Here is a 14806-nt window from a genome sequence, read left to right on the forward strand (position 1 = left end):
TGCTCCTCTTATTTGCAGAGATGTTTCCCATTGTCCTTACTGGCTTCTTTCCTAGACTCGGCGAGTGTCGTTTGCCAATCCCCTCTACCAACAGGAACTGGCGGATGACATTGACCGACGCAGCCCGGTTATAAGGCCATCTTCTAATGGCTCCCCGAGATCCAAAAGCCCCATCGCCCAGTCTGGGCAGCAAAAGGTAAGAAGATATTCCTGACCGGAATGTGACCGCGTGTGCTGTGCCATCAGGTTTGGGTCCCAGCACTTTGATGGAGAGGAGGGCCTCGTCATGGTGGGCCTTCAGGGTCTCCGTACCAGGAAGCAGACACCTTAGGTTCAGATTGGGCCCAGGGTGGCACACAGAAAAGAGGCCCCTCGGTGGACGTGGTCGGGTGGAGCTGGTGGGACTACTGGAGTCCACTACTGGAGCCAGCGGGACGTGGTGTTGTCTGCGTTGGCGCCATCCCACTGTGATTCAGGGGGCAGCAAAGGGTTCAGTGCGTAGCGCAGACGTCACCGAGATCACAGATGGACTGAGGAGACCCAACAGGCTCGTGTTGGCGTGAAATCCGGGATTTGACGCTGACCCGCTGTGACCCCCCGGCTTGGCTGCCGTTGTGGTGTCGTCGTGCCTGAGCTCCGGTCCCGTTTCTGTCCATTGTCACTTGTGACTGGTGTGCCCCAGAGAGCCTCGTTCCACTGTCGTCCTCTTATGAACGTATCGGCTGGTGTTTCGTCAGGCTGATGCCCTTGAGTGGCACGTCACAGTATAACTATATGTGGCGCCCTCTTCACTCCCGATGGATTAGCGACTTGAGAAGGTGGGTAAGGGTGTCCTCCTCTGTAGCTGCACACACTGGCAGGCCTGCCAACTCCCCTGAAGGTCCCTTTTCTTCAGTGTCACTCACCTGGCGCCACCTGTTTGCCTCCATTCCCCAAGCAGGGTGACCTGCATGGCTCTCGGGGGTCGATTCACTCCTTGCACACTCCTGACACGCTGGTGGCGTTGTGAACGTCGCACTCCTTTGTCATTTCTAGCTGATCTGTGACACGTCAGGTGGGTTTCTTTAGCGGTGCCGCCGTGAATTGTCACAAAACTAGCGATGTTATCCCCACAAGGGTACCCCTCGTCTCCTAGTTGGAGGTCAGGCCAAGGCGAAGCCCTATGAGATTGTGGGCGCTGATGAGTAAGTGCCAGGGTGGCGCCAGTGTGGGTTTGACGGGTTGAGACGAGGACTCATCTGAGCAGGACCACAGCTTTCACCCTCCTTGCCACTTGAGCCCGTTTTTGGTGGTTGTATTCAGAACGTGCCCCTTAAGTTCCGTTGGATAAGTCCGGGCTATTTGTGCCCAAACTGGACCCGGTGGGTTTCACGTTCAGTTCTTGTGTTTTTTTTGTGTTCTCGTCTCCGTTTTTCCAAGGAATTCAGAAGTTGTTGCCGTAGGTTTCGTTGCTCGATGTCGCGTTTTCTGTACGCTTTGCACCATTGACTGTCCTGACCTGACGGTTGGCACCGAGCCGTGCAGCCACACTGGGGGGTTCAGGTGAGGAAGAGGAGAGAAGCCTCAAGGTCCGGCAGGCCGTGGAGTGTTGGAGAGCCGAGCCCGCGGTCGCTCTGCCCATGTGAGGGCACACCTGGCCTAGTGGAGGTCCGTGGCTGTCAGACGTGACCCCGGCGTGTGCGTCTAACGTTAAGGACGTTGGTCCGGTGGTCGTTACTAATCACGGTGGCATTTCACCAGGCTGTGTACATGGGACGGTTAGGACCCCGTAAGGCTCGGGGTGTCCCGCCCGTAGTTTGACTTGCGTTTCTTACGAAAGAGCCGACCGGCCCCTTGGTGTGCCACCCTGAAGGACGCCTTTCACGTCTGACCCTCTGCTGCTGTCCTTCTTCTCCTTTCAGCTCATCACCACCCCAACCAAAGGCTTTCTGTCACGAAGTCCCCGCGGCTTGCAGAGTCCAGGATTCAAGAGCTCCAAGAAGTGCCTGGTAGGTGTCGTGCGAATCCACGTCGGGGGGCTCTGTGCGGTTACTGCTGCCCACCACTAGGGGCGTCAAGAAGTTTAGGCTTTTAGCACCAAATCTCGACGCCCGTGAGCTCTTTGAGAAGGGCGTTCCTCCTGTACCCGTGCCAAGCACAGACGATGAGGCGGCGCTGCTTTTGAGAGTACGACGCCCGTCAAGGTGACGTGTGTGGGGTCTGTGCTGCCCCCCCTTTCCTGCCCGGTGCCACACACGACACCTAATGGCCTTTAAGGTTTGAGGGAGACAGGCAGGTGACGATGGCCTCAAGTGCACAGGCGTCACTCGGTTTTGTAGTCTTTTGTCACATAAAAACCCGCCGAGTGGCGCTGACGTCTGTTGGCCTTTCTTTCACATTTCTGGGTCCACGACCCTCCTTGAGAGAGTTGGCGTGCGCCACCGTTGGAGTTCATGTGTTGACGTGGTGTGTACGTCCTTTGAAGTGGCCGAGGCAGCCACATTTGAAGTTGTCGTTTTATGGCTCAAGGAATTCTGGGCCTTAGCGTGACACGGAGCGCCGTTCGACATTTAGGAAAGACAAACTGCCGAGGTGCCACAAACGTGGGGTCCCGACGCGGGTCGTCCCCGCCGTGCAAGTCGTCTTCACGCGCCACTTGTGTCTCCTTACCTTCAGATATCGGAAATGAGCAAAGAGTCCAAACCGATTGCCACCGATTGTGTGTACCCGGCCCTGGTGAGCTGCTCGGCGCCCGTGGAGGCCGTCCTCCCACAGCTGACCTCCAATATGTGGTGAGTGCTGGGGGTCTCTGGGTGTCGAACTTCTCGAGTTGTTTTTCATGTTTTTTTCTGAGCCGTCGGCCTCCTGCTGTTGCTCCTTTTTCAGGGCGCGAGGTTTGGGTCAGCTGGTGAGAGCCAAGAACATCAAGACGGTTGGCGATCTGAGTGCCCTGACGCCCAGCGAGATCAAAACTCTGCCCATCCGCTCCCCTAAACTCTCCAACGTAAAGAAAGCCCTCAAGTCCTACTATGAGCAGCAGGTGCGTGTTGGAGCGGCGCCCGCCGTTGGCGTTTCTTGTCGTCCCCCTTTACTTGGCCCTGCTCAATTGTAACCTTCACTCTTCTAGCGGAAGCTGCGGGGCGCCGATGATCTGAAAGGCTTCGATGAAACGGAAAAACTCACCAATGAGCCCGAAGACGAGAAGGAACAGCTGGGCAGCGAGAAGCTCGAGACAAGTAAGTCTGTTGGCCCTCCATCTGCACGCCAGGCGGTCCTCGCCGTCCCAACATGCCTAACAGACCCCCACCCCCACCTCGCTGTCGTGTCTCTTCCAGGTCTGGTGGACGCAGAGGTGCCAGATGCCAAGCCGGCGGTGGACCTCCCTTCGGACGTGGAAGCCCTGGGCACTCGGTTTGCCTCCGAAGGTCTGGACCGGTACTCGGGCGGGCAGCTCTTGGCGATGCACCGGCGGCTGAGCGGCATGATGGACGCTATTGTGACGCACATGCAGACCCGCCTGGGGGCCGCCACGCCGGAGGGCTCCGTGTGAAGCGGGACATCGTGGAGCGACTGGCGCGCGTGTTCATAGACACTGGATTTTTATTTTTTTTATTATTAGATTGGGAAGTTCAACGAGAGCACTGCACACTAAAAATAATTAAAGACTTGACCGAGAGACCTGGACAGCCCCCCGTTGAGCCCCCCGTTGAGCCCCCCGTTGAGCCCTCATGCCTTCTTACAGTACGTTTCGTTTTATTGTGTATTTTGGAATAAAGGAGCATACATTCCTATAAGAGGGGGTCCCGTGGCTCCGTCTGCCCGCTCGTTTTTGGATGTTTGGCCAACGTCGGCCTCGGCCCTACTTGTCACATGATGGGGGGGGCAGGCCAGACTTGATCTTATTGAGGGGTCTCAGTGTGTGAATCCCAACTATCATCTGACGGAGGAAGGCAAACCAGCGGCCCCCCTTGGCTGCCCACCCCCCACCAGTGTATCCTTTCATTTGGTGGAGTTGACTTTCGATTTCCTCCATCGTTTGGTAGACCCTCTCCAGGTGGTGGTCTCTGGATGGACTGCGGGACGTTTGGTGCATTATGGGTACGCTGGGCCACTGCTGTCATTGGTTATGTGGTTGCCACGACGTCTGCAGTCTTCATGATGCTGAAGCATTTGAGTGGGATGGGGGTGGGGGGTGTCGAGCCCCCCAGAGATGTGCTGGGTGTCCTTTTGTAGTTGGTTTTGAATCTCGATTGGTTCATAGGGTCCATCTTGTCACATGAAATCAACATGGTGTACGTCACCGCGGTCAACTTACAGCGGTGGTCCTGAACGGTAATGGGGGCTTTTCTTACTGCCCACGGGCAAACCTGCATCTGTCACCCTGCCAGTGAGGTGGTGGCTGTCTGTTGTGTCACTGCCACCTGGGGACACCGCTTAGTGTGTGTGCCACCAGCATCATAACGGAGAGTGGCAGAGTAGCCACGTGGGGGCTGACTGACAGGCTGTAGAGACCACCAGCCGATCTTTAAACTGAGGTGTGGTGTCCCCCAGAGACCCCCTAGTGGACTGTGAGCATATCCTACCAGCAGCCCTTTAATAAATAGGAAAAGAAGTGGCAGAGTACCATCTGCTCAGTGCCCTCCTGCTCATCCTGCCCTTGGCCTTATGGTGCAAGTGCCAGCACTGGAGGAACTTGTAGCTTTGACCTGCACTTGAAGACCACCACCAGCTGACTGCTGGCACACCTCGAGGGTAACCACACAACGCACACGAGACGAGGGTCCATGCTGTCCCACACTGGCAGTGCTGGCTGGCCTGCCCGCCGGCCTTTGGACGTTCCTTTCACTCTTCAGATGCCCGTGCGTGTGATGCAGAAGAAGAGGGGATCCTGGATGTCTGAGCTGATGGGTGGCATCACTGGTGACAGGTTTGGCACTTTGAGTTGTGTAAAGAACCTCGCGAGCTCTGCCAGGTGGACTTTTACAGAATGGCCAGATGAGAGTGCCAAAGGGTCCTGATCAGGTGGGGTCGCAGACCCCCACTGTGTGTTTAGTACTCGGGTTCTGTTTGAGGCTGAGGTTCGATTTCGGTGGTCTCGGCCCCAGCTGTGGCGTCGCTGCACGGACTCGATGGCCGCCGGCCTGACGCTTGACTTCACAAACAAACTGCAAGGGGGTAACTGAACCCCCAGATCCCCTGTGGTCCCTCTCCAAGTGCCCGCCGTTGTTGGTATGTCGCTGCGCACTGGCAGAGAGTCGGCGGGGGTTCGACCCGTCGGTCCGAGTGAACGTGAATCTCGCAGATCTTTGATGTTCGGCCCGTGAGCTGCAGGGCTTCATTGGCTCTCAGCGTCTCGTTGTTAGAAAATGGACGGACGACCGGCGGCCCGTAACTTTGGACTAAAGCAGTGGCTTCTAATTAAGGAGTTGGTTAAGGTGGAAAGTGAGGACCCCCAAAGGTCGTTTGGCGAGTAAAGCAGATGGCTGGGGGGGGTTCCATCTCTCATTATTTGCTTGGTGGATTTTCTCCTTTGCCAGCTGTCTTCTGTCCTAATGCCAGTCTGCCACACTTGCCCCCCATGTCCTTGTGTCACCCCGTCTCCTCTAACAAACCCCCCTCCCCCGTGTTTTAACTTGAGCCCTGAGCCCCTCGGCCCCCAGCGGCGTATCGTTTTCTGTGCCTGTAATCACCAGCGCAGGGCGCTACATCAGGACATCATGGCGACACGGGTGTACTGCAGAAACATACGGTGCTTTATTAGCCCCTCGGTTACATGGTAGACCCCCGAGTTACAACACACACATGCAGCAGGTGGTCAGCGGCCTTCAGCAGGCAGAGGCGGGTGAACTTCCCTCCCTGTGGAGGCTCGCGTTCTTGTCAAGTTCTGCTAGTCGCCCGTGTTTTCATTTTTATTTTTTACACGATCTGGTAAAGAAATGAACAATGGCTGGCTTGGCATTAGAGGTGGGCAGCGTGTCACTTTGAGACTCCTTCCCGTTCACACGAGAGAAGCGAGTGGCCCTCCGTCGCCATCTTGGATCCTGCGCCCAAACTCCCTCGCCTTCCTACAGAAAGACAGGAGGAGAAGCTCGAGACGGGAAGTGAAAGCTGCGGTCGGTGCGTCCATCCGGTTACGGCGTCATGAAGGTAGAAAGTGTCCTGTGCTGATGAGTACGAGAGAATGGAGCTCATAAGGCACATCCACTGGGCTGAGTGGCTTTGATCGAAAGTGCCCGGCGGGCGCGGTGGATGTGGCTTATGTGCGTTACGTCTTCTGATTTAAATGGCCTCCACGTAGTTGGCGGGCAGCATGCCAGTCTTTCCAGTCCTCTGCACAGTTCCATACATCCAGCCTTCGTCGATGGCCTGAACGTTCATGATGACGTCGCCATCTTTGAAGGAGACCTCGTCACCATCTGCACCGATGTAGTCATACATGGCCCGGAAGGACCTCTGCGGTGGGAAGAGACAACAACAAAGAAAGAGAGGCGTCAGTAGGACACAGCGACACCGGGAGAGGCGGACGGGCAGACACTTCACAACGCCAGCGAGTGAGCGAGCACAAGTGACGAGTTCATCATCATCATCATCATCATCATACCTACGGCCTTTCTGCACTCGGTGTACGATTTAAATACGCAGAGCAGCTGAAGTGATGCCCGTGAAGTTCTCATCGCTTTAGGGGCTCATGCCCATTTCCCCCACCCCCCACATGCCAGGCCATACTTACTCCAGCTGTTGATGGGTGAGATGGCACAGAAGACACAGTGGTTTGCTGGGTGGCCACACTGGAAGATCTCTGCTGAGGTAGTTCTGTAGTTTTGGCCTGTTGATAACCTGCAGTGGCATTAGAGGTGGGCAGCGTGTCAGTTTGAGACCCTTCGTCTTGGGTGGGCTCTCAAGTAACCCATTTCAGACCCGCACTTACCCACGACTGTGGTGGTGAAGAAGCCCCCGTTGCTGTACAAGGACAGATGGTGGTCGGCGGTTTCCGACGTCTCGGACTTCTCGTCCCCAGCGCTGAGGCTCAGGGCACTGGCGGAGCGGGAGTGCTCCCTGCTGCGGCGCTGGGCTTGGACTGAAGGGGACAAAACACAACAAGACACAAATGGCTTTTGGCCCACCAGTAGCAGCTCAAGCGACGTGAGGGGTCTGAGGCGTTTGCTGGCTTCATGCCCCTTGTATGACACAAAGCCTGAATGTGACAGCAGGACGTGCAGTACGAGGACATGGAAGGGAAGTCCTGCCACGCCAAGTGCCACCCTGCTGGCTTTTACAGGCCTCGGGCAGGTTGGGGAGACGGCCGCCGCTCGCACTTTGTGTGTCGTCTTCGTCCGCGGTTAGGGTTTGACATTCATTGTTCTGAATATTTTTGGTTTGTGTTTAAGTTTCTCAAAGACCTCCATGAAATAATCTGACGTAACGTGTGCCGCACATTCGCCAGGTCCAGCCGTCCACTCCCAACATCTGCTAAAATAAATAACTGCAAACAGGAAGTCACATGACCCCCACCTCGCCAAATCGGCCCCTCCCAGACCCTCTCAGCCAGTGCCAGTGCCTGTGCCCATGCCCGAGGAGAGGCCGGCCGGCCATACCCACCTGACAGCATATGCAGACTTCTCGACTGAATGTTGTCCTCAGCAGGGTCGTAATCAAAGACTGAACCAGGGTTGGTGCGCCAGACCCGTAGATCTGCCAGGCAGGAATAACAGAAACGAGAAAGAAATGCAAGAGGAGTGTGAGGACCACGCGGGTCTGGAAATCCTTAGCCGGCGGAGCGGACACCAAGGGGCAGGATTTTTTACCACCAATGGCGGACTTGCCTGTTATGGTCTCCTGGTCGTGCTCGGCCGCTCTTCGTCTCTCCATCTCCACCACGCGCCTTTGGATTCCTCTGTAGCTGATGTCACTGAAGTCCTGCATGTTCTTCTTGACCCGTTCGGTGATGGGGTCAGTAACTACTGGGGTGAAGGCCCCTTTGCTCTTCTCAAAGTCCTCGTGGTATTTCACCTGCAGACAGACACACACTCGGGTTAATCGTGACCGGCGGTATGAGCCTCACGTTACGAAAGTTCAGTGGAGGAAACGCACGTCGTGGGCCCCTCACTCTGCCCTCATCTTTGCTTTCCGGCTCCAGTATAAATTACCGACAATTCTTTTCTCACGACTCTTTTATGCTGATTTTATCTCAAATAGCTTTATCATCCTGGACGACGCGCACATCGCGGCTCTTCTCTCGCTGTCGTCGTCCCCACGTACATCTCGTCCTGGGTTCTTTGCCCTTCTCTGACGCCCAGTTGATGTTCTTCTAGATGTTTCTCTATCACTGGTGTTCTTCTTGCTTTCTCCGCTTACAGCTGCACCTTCACAGCATGTGCTCTCAAACTGACTGTTGTACAATCGTCACCCGCCATTGCTCTCCTCCTTTGTGGTGCTCATTGTCCCCTCCTCGTGTGTTTCACTTAAACTAAAGAAGTGGCACTTCAGGGTGTGGGGTGTCGACGGGTGCGGAATTGGCTCAGACACAGGAAGGCAGAGGGTGGGGAGGGTGACATGAAGAGTGGTGACCAGCAGGGGACAGTGTGGGGGCCGCTGCTCTTATTAATATCTAGAAATGATTTAGATTGGAATATAAGGAACAAGCTGCTGAAGTTGGCAGATAATCTCGTTATATCATCGCAGAAGGACTTGGACAGCAGACAGGCTTGGGCAGATGAAATTTAATGTCAATAAATGTAAAGAATTACAAATAGGACGTCAAAATGTGAGGTTTGAATACACAATGGGGGTCTGAACATTGAGAGTCCACCTTATGAGAAGGATTTAGGAGTCGCAGTGGACTCCAGACCGTGTTCAGAAGCCATTAAGAAGGCTCACAGAATGTCAGGTTATATAGCGCCTTGATGTGTGGAGTACAAGTCACAGGAGGTTCTGCTCACCTTTATAACACACTGGTGAGGCCTCATCTGGAGTCCTGGGTACAGTTGGGGTCTCCATAAAGACATAGCAGCACTAGAGAAGGTCCAGAGAAGAGGACTAGGCTGACTACGGGGGGCTAAAGAGGATGAGTTAGGAGTGAAGACTAAAAGAGCTGAGCATCTCTATACAGGAGATGAAGAGGAGACCACCTGAGTGAAGTGTTTAAAATGATGAAGGGCATCAGTCCAGTGGGTCGAGACGGTGACTTTAAAATGAGGACACAGTTGGACTTGTGAAGGGTGAAGTTCACACACAGAACGCCAGACACTTGGACTAAGAGAGCAGGTAGTGTGGTGGACAGGAGGACTGGCGAGCTTTGTGGGGCCGAGTGGCCTGATCTCGTCCTCGTCTCGTCTCCTAACTCCTTCAGTCTGCTGGCTGTCTTTGTCTACCACTTCACTCCTCCTCACTTGTACCTGATCGTGCAGACGTCTCATTTGGAGCTCGATGATAACTAAGCTTTATTACTGTGATATTTTATACGTTTCTGACTGAAGATGCCACTCAGATCTGATAAACGCAGGTAAAATGGCAGCTGCTTGTCAACGTGACTAACAGGAATGGGCGGCGGGTGGCAGAGCGTTGCCCGCATCCATCGCTCATCATGAACAAACAGATCGGATGAAACGTTTTTATGAATAATCTGCCGACACGGGGCAGTGGGTTTGTACAAGAAGGGAGGCATTTTAAGGATGAGCAGGAGGACGAAGACGAGTCTCTTATAATATAATCTACACTAAGAAAAGGCAAAGCCCTCACTGACCGACTCACTCCCTCACTCGTCACTAATTCTCCAACTTCCCGTATAGGTAGAAGGCTGATATTTGGTACTTATTTCGGTGGTATGATGCCACTCTCGGCCGCCATATTCAACTTTTCAACGGTCTTTGTTATTTATGGCCCCATCTTCAAGAAATTTTGTACGCGGGTTCCCAACGCTAACTGAATCCTACTTACGTACATATATACGTCCATAGCCTGCAGCTCGGTCACCGTGTGAGGCGGCGTTGGGTCCCCCATCCCAACGCCTCCCACGTTGTTGGCTGCCTGCCTATATAAGGCCGTCCGTCGCTCCGGTCTCTACATTCTCTTCTTTGCTTCGCCACGGGATTCACGTCTCCCTGCTGATAACTACAGCCTTTTTATTTAATCCACGGCTTCTCCGCTGTTTTATTGTTCATTTATTACTATTATAGTTATTGTGTAGGTATTTTAGACTTGCTTTACATTGTTCAGGTCCCCATTTCCTTTATCATTCCAACCGTACCCCCATTAACATGTCTATCGAGCTGATCACCATCGATCAAAGAACTGTCACTTACCGAGTGGTTTCCATGCCCAGAGATGGCACCTGCCTTTTCCATTCTCTGTGTTACATATTGCACGGCCATATCAGGCTCACTCTTGATATCCATTGTGTCTTATGTATTGAATGACTGGACAGGTTCAAGGTGTGGACTGATGACGTACAGGAGATAATCAGACTACACAGGAGCACTAGAAGAGTCAAATGCTTAAGCCCTTCACCTATGGATCTGCATGTGAGTTGATGGCTGCCGCTGAATTGTTTGGTTGTTGCTCTCAAGTGTACTGAAATGGCCAAATATTTTACACCTTTCGACAACCGCCAATACCTCTTAAACATCTTAGACTGACAGGTGACAATTTCAGTAGTGGACACTTTGATGTTTATGAATGTTTAAACTCTCAAAAGTTGGATGTGATTTTATCAATGAAACCGGTTGTGTGCTTACAACACTTGACAGATGCCGAATGTCACTTCAACACAAGTCCTACAAATACTGTCGTCATTGAAACAAACCATGAAACTCAAACTGATTATGACAGCAGCAATCCATGCTGTGAGATTTGAGACAAGATTACTGTTCACATGGCCGACTGTACGTTACATGCTCAAGAGTAAGCTCAGCGCACAGCGTGGTCAGATTACAACCGGAGGGCCGAACTCACAATGTGGAATACAAAGAGATCCTTCACAGATAGTTATTGGGATATTTTATCTCAGTTCTCTTCTTAATAAACATTTTAAGGCCGTACTTCACCGCTGCGCAGCGCGGGTATTTTGCTAGTCTAATATAACGTAAGGGTGGCGTTTTGACTCACAGTTGAAATGATGCGCTGAGTCTGCTTGACGCGCCGCATCTCCGGGGTGTCCAACACAAACGCGGCTTTGCCCTGCACCTGCTTGCGGAAACTGTCAGAGTACAAGACCTGGAAATGAGAAACAAAAGGCAGTGAGCACCACAACGCCAGGCAGGCAGGCAGGCAGGCAGGCAGCGAGCGTCTCTCTGACATACGAGGCACAATGGAAATGGAGTCAGGGGGCGGGGTTTAGTGAGCTAGACGTGAATTAGCAAACGAGCCAATGAAATGCGTTATCAGTGGATGGCCCCCACGGGGCAGCTGGGTAAGCAGTTAGGGGATGAAGGTCACTGCGTGGCTGGATACGATGCAATGATGGTTAATGCGTGGTTATGATGTGACACGGAGCTTCAAAATACCGAGCTGATGTGCTCTTGATTGCGCTTGACTCTCTCCATCTCGGGGGTCAAGGGCACCGGCGTTCCCTTCCCCAGATTCTCTTTATACAAAACCTGCAGGACACAAGGAAGAGGTCCAAGAAAACAGTGAGATGCTTGCAAAGTCCTGTCCTGTGGAAAGAAAGTTAATGGAAACCGAATCGGCTCAAAGACAGTTAGGCAAAGTTATGGATTATGGCTGGCAGGCCAGCGGGCACACAGAAAGCTGCCAAGAAGGTGATGGGTGCTGACAACGCTGGACGAGCATTTGATCTCCTTGTGAATTCAGAGAGGAGCCCACATGGGATCGTGAGGAGTGCGCAGAGGGCGGGTCGCTGTTGTCATTGGTTAGATTAGGTCATGTGACCCGACACTCTGATCCCCACCACACGTCCTCAGCCCGTTTGATCTTCACTCTTCTTACGATGCCATCTATTGTAGTGGAGCCCAAAATCACATGAGGAGGGCTGCAGTCGGCCTCTTGACAGCCCCCCAAATTAGGGAAAAAAAACAAATGGAAGAAAGTTCAGGAAAGGCAATTGAAAAAATAGAGAGAGACCCCTGTCTGGGTAGGTTTGGGCATGCAGTGGGCATCATAAAAAAAAAAATACAACACAATAGACTTGCACTCCGGCCAACTGAAAGAAGAACGAACAAGAAGAGGGCACAAAGCTCCATTTCTATACGAGACCCGATGTGACAGAAGGTAAGCAAGATGACCAAGTCATTCACGCCACGTTGCTCTGACGGGTGGATTTCACTTTCTTGTCATTCAGCAGACACACCGTAGTAAAGGAGCTGCTTTCACAGATCTTACAATACCACTAAGGCACCTGAAGCGTCGACGGAGGGACAGTCACGTGAGCCGTCTGGACAGGGTGGGCTCGGGGCTGAATAACAAGGCATGGCAGCGCCCATACGCTCGTGCAGCACCTCGAACACACACCATGACAACAACGGCCACAAAAGACGTAACGTCACCCTTGGAATCTCCTCAGCATCGCCATTGTAAAAGCAGCTGAACATCTGAGGACGCACATCTGCTGTGTTTCATGTCCTTACCGTACTCGAGGAAGCTCAAAAAGTCGACGCGTTGGTGGAAACAAACCTTTTAATAAGAATGAAATAAGTGGGCATGACCTCAGGGGCCTGTGCCCTTCTAATGCCACTTTTCACGCAGCTCTCTGATTTCTAGCCTGTAAACGTTTCTCTTCGTACGTAAATCACAAATCACCAGTTAGTCCGCGTCAATAAGAGGCCTGAGGACGTCTGCCAATGGCAGGACTGTTAGTGTCACTCAAGTCGCTGAGAAGTGGATTGGGTTTGTTTGTCACTTTCAGCCACTCTGATTGTTACGGCAAATTAATTAATAAAAAAGGAGCAAAGAGGGACCACCAGACCAGGTATCCTGCAAAGGTAAACGTGTTAAGGTAGGGAATTAAAATGAACGAACTGAAAAAGAAAGTTAGAATATTATGGGGGGGAAGAAAAACACCAACGGCGTGCGTTTAGGAAAATACCGAGCTGATATTCTCCTGGTTGCGTCGCGCTCTCTCCATATCTGGAGTGCAGGGCACTGGGGTTCCATGTCCCAGATTTTCTTTATATGAAACCTGCAAAATAAAGGGAAAGCCCACCAGAAAGAGAGTGAGACGAGCCCGAGTGGACCCTCGCCCGTCCGCAGCACAGTCGGCGATGAACGGACGCTGTGACGGGCTGGCGACGTTCACTCTGACACATCGTGAGCTCGCCGCTTTCAGTCACCCCAACGACTCAAACTAGGGGGGCAGCAAGGCACAGTTTTAGTGGTCTTAATGAACTAATTAGAAAGTACTGAAGGACAGACGGTTAATAGCAGCTTATTGATGAATTATCAAGTGGGAATTAATGACTGGCTAGAACCAAACAGCAAGCCACGGGACCATTTTAATAAGTTAGACGAGTTACGTGGTTACAGAAGAGACGGCGGGCGATCCAAGTACCGAGCTAATGTGTTCTTGATTGCGCTTGACTCTCTCCATCTCCGGAGTTAAGGGCACCGAGGTCCCCGTGCTTAAGCTGTCTTTGTACAAAACCTGTTGGGAAAACCACGTCGGGTTAGCGACCTTTAAATGAACAGTCAGCCACTTTACACAACGAGGAGGTGACGGCACAACGTCTCACTGCAAACGGTGTCCACAGTTGACATCCAAGTCACTGGGTTTTTGCCAGTTCTCTATTGCAATCTTCACACTTTATGTTCATCTTTAAAATTTGACTGTTTTGCTTAATTGCAGTTAGAAAATCCCCCCAAAAAAAGGAACAAGTTGCACAAGAGGCCCTGAGATGTTTGTGCATGAAGCGCACGGGTGGCCTTCAGATAAACGAGTTTTTACAGGCAGACAGACAAAGTCACAGAGCACACTGGGGCAGGGGGGCACGGCGGGCACAACAGGGTGAGTCACACAGTTTAGAACCGCCGGCTGAAGGAGATTCAAGAGGTGGGCTCCACGGGGTTACATTTGCAGTTCAGATGTCATTAAGGCCTGTGAGAAAAAAAAACAGAATTCAAACCAAACACGACTTCCGAAAAGGAGAAGACAAAAGCACGGAAAGCCTGTGCTGCGCGGTATGTACAGTAGGCTTAGGCTTTGAAAACCGTCAGGGTGGTGAAGGCGAGGAACTCGGTTATCCCGATAATGGCGGCCTTGATGAGCTCAGCCTCGACTCGTTCCTCCACCCCGTCACACTCCCTCAGCTTTCTAGTTCTCTGCTGTCCTTAATCCGCTCCGCATCCTCGGACTTCTACCAAACAGGACGCACACCAAACTAAAAATTTCCCATAAGAAATAAAGGGAAGACGATTAATCCGTCCCCATGAAAAAAATCCTATTGTTGCTGTCCTATCGATGGGGTTGTATAAAATCATTTAAACGCTGCTTAATACTAAAGTACAGAAATACAAAAGCAATCAGATGAAATAAATGAAAAGGTAACCTCACTTTACTTTTTAATAACGTCTTTGTTGTTCACAATCGTAGATACCGTCGTTCTCGGCATACGGCGTGCAGCAGCCAAGTCCCGGATACGCGTGCCACCTTCATACTTTTCAACAATCAATTCAAATTTACACAAAATCACGTGAAAGTTGACAGAGACTTATAGCGCGTACTGACGCTCGTGGGCACTCGTATTCCAAAGCGGGCGTATACCGAGGTACCGCTCTATTTGCAAAAACTGACCCGTTCAAAATACGACCCCTAAGTTTCTTTTCTTTAGAAGACTGGCACTGGTCTCACGATTCCCTAGTCTGACACGGTGAAGGCCAT

General features: G+C 52.3%; 2 protein-coding genes across 27 annotated transcripts in view; one reads left to right on the forward strand and one right to left on the reverse strand.

Annotated features, from left to right (window-relative positions):
- Nucleotides 1-3787, forward strand: part of rif1 (replication timing regulatory factor 1) — a 46693-nt gene extending 42906 nt beyond the window's left edge. For 3 of the 4 annotated variants that reach the window (XM_039755206.1, XM_039755205.1, XM_039755207.1), the window contains 5 exons: nt 56-196; nt 1902-1988; nt 2656-2771; nt 2866-3019; nt 3107-3787. In XM_039755206.1, the coding sequence (XP_039611140.1) occupies nt 56-196; nt 1902-1988; nt 2656-2771; nt 2866-3019; nt 3107-3529 (921 nt within the window). In that variant the 3' untranslated portion in view covers nt 3530-3787. The remainder of the gene's footprint in view (nt 1-55; nt 197-1901; nt 1989-2655; nt 2772-2865; nt 3020-3106) is intronic. The other variant, XM_039755208.1, reaches the window with a different exon arrangement.
- Nucleotides 3788-5711: 1924 nt separating this feature from the next.
- neb (nebulin) overlaps nt 5712-14806 on the reverse strand; it is a 162125-nt gene continuing 153030 nt past the window's right edge. For 14 of the 23 annotated variants that reach the window (XM_039755194.1, XM_039755183.1, XM_039755201.1 and 11 more), the window contains 9 exons: nt 13481-13573; nt 13019-13111; nt 11481-11573; nt 11083-11190; nt 7803-7989; nt 7579-7671; nt 6908-7057; nt 6710-6816; nt 5712-6432 (listed from right to left, as the gene is read on the reverse strand). In XM_039755194.1, coding sequence (XP_039611128.1) covers nt 6259-6432; nt 6710-6816; nt 6908-7057; nt 7579-7671; nt 7803-7989; nt 11083-11190; nt 11481-11573; nt 13019-13111; nt 13481-13573 — 1098 coding nt within the window. In that variant the 3' untranslated portion in view covers nt 5712-6258. The remainder of the gene's footprint in view (nt 6433-6709; nt 6817-6907; nt 7058-7578; nt 7672-7802; nt 7990-11082; nt 11191-11480; nt 11574-13018; nt 13112-13480; nt 13574-14806) is intronic. The other 9 variants (XM_039755191.1, XM_039755185.1, XM_039755204.1 and 6 more) reach the window with 4 other exon arrangements.

The sequence above is a fragment of the Polypterus senegalus genome, chromosome 6 (genome assembly GCF_016835505.1).
Source record: "Polypterus senegalus isolate Bchr_013 chromosome 6, ASM1683550v1, whole genome shotgun sequence".
Classification (NCBI taxonomy): Eukaryota; Metazoa; Chordata; class Cladistia; order Polypteriformes; family Polypteridae; genus Polypterus; species Polypterus senegalus.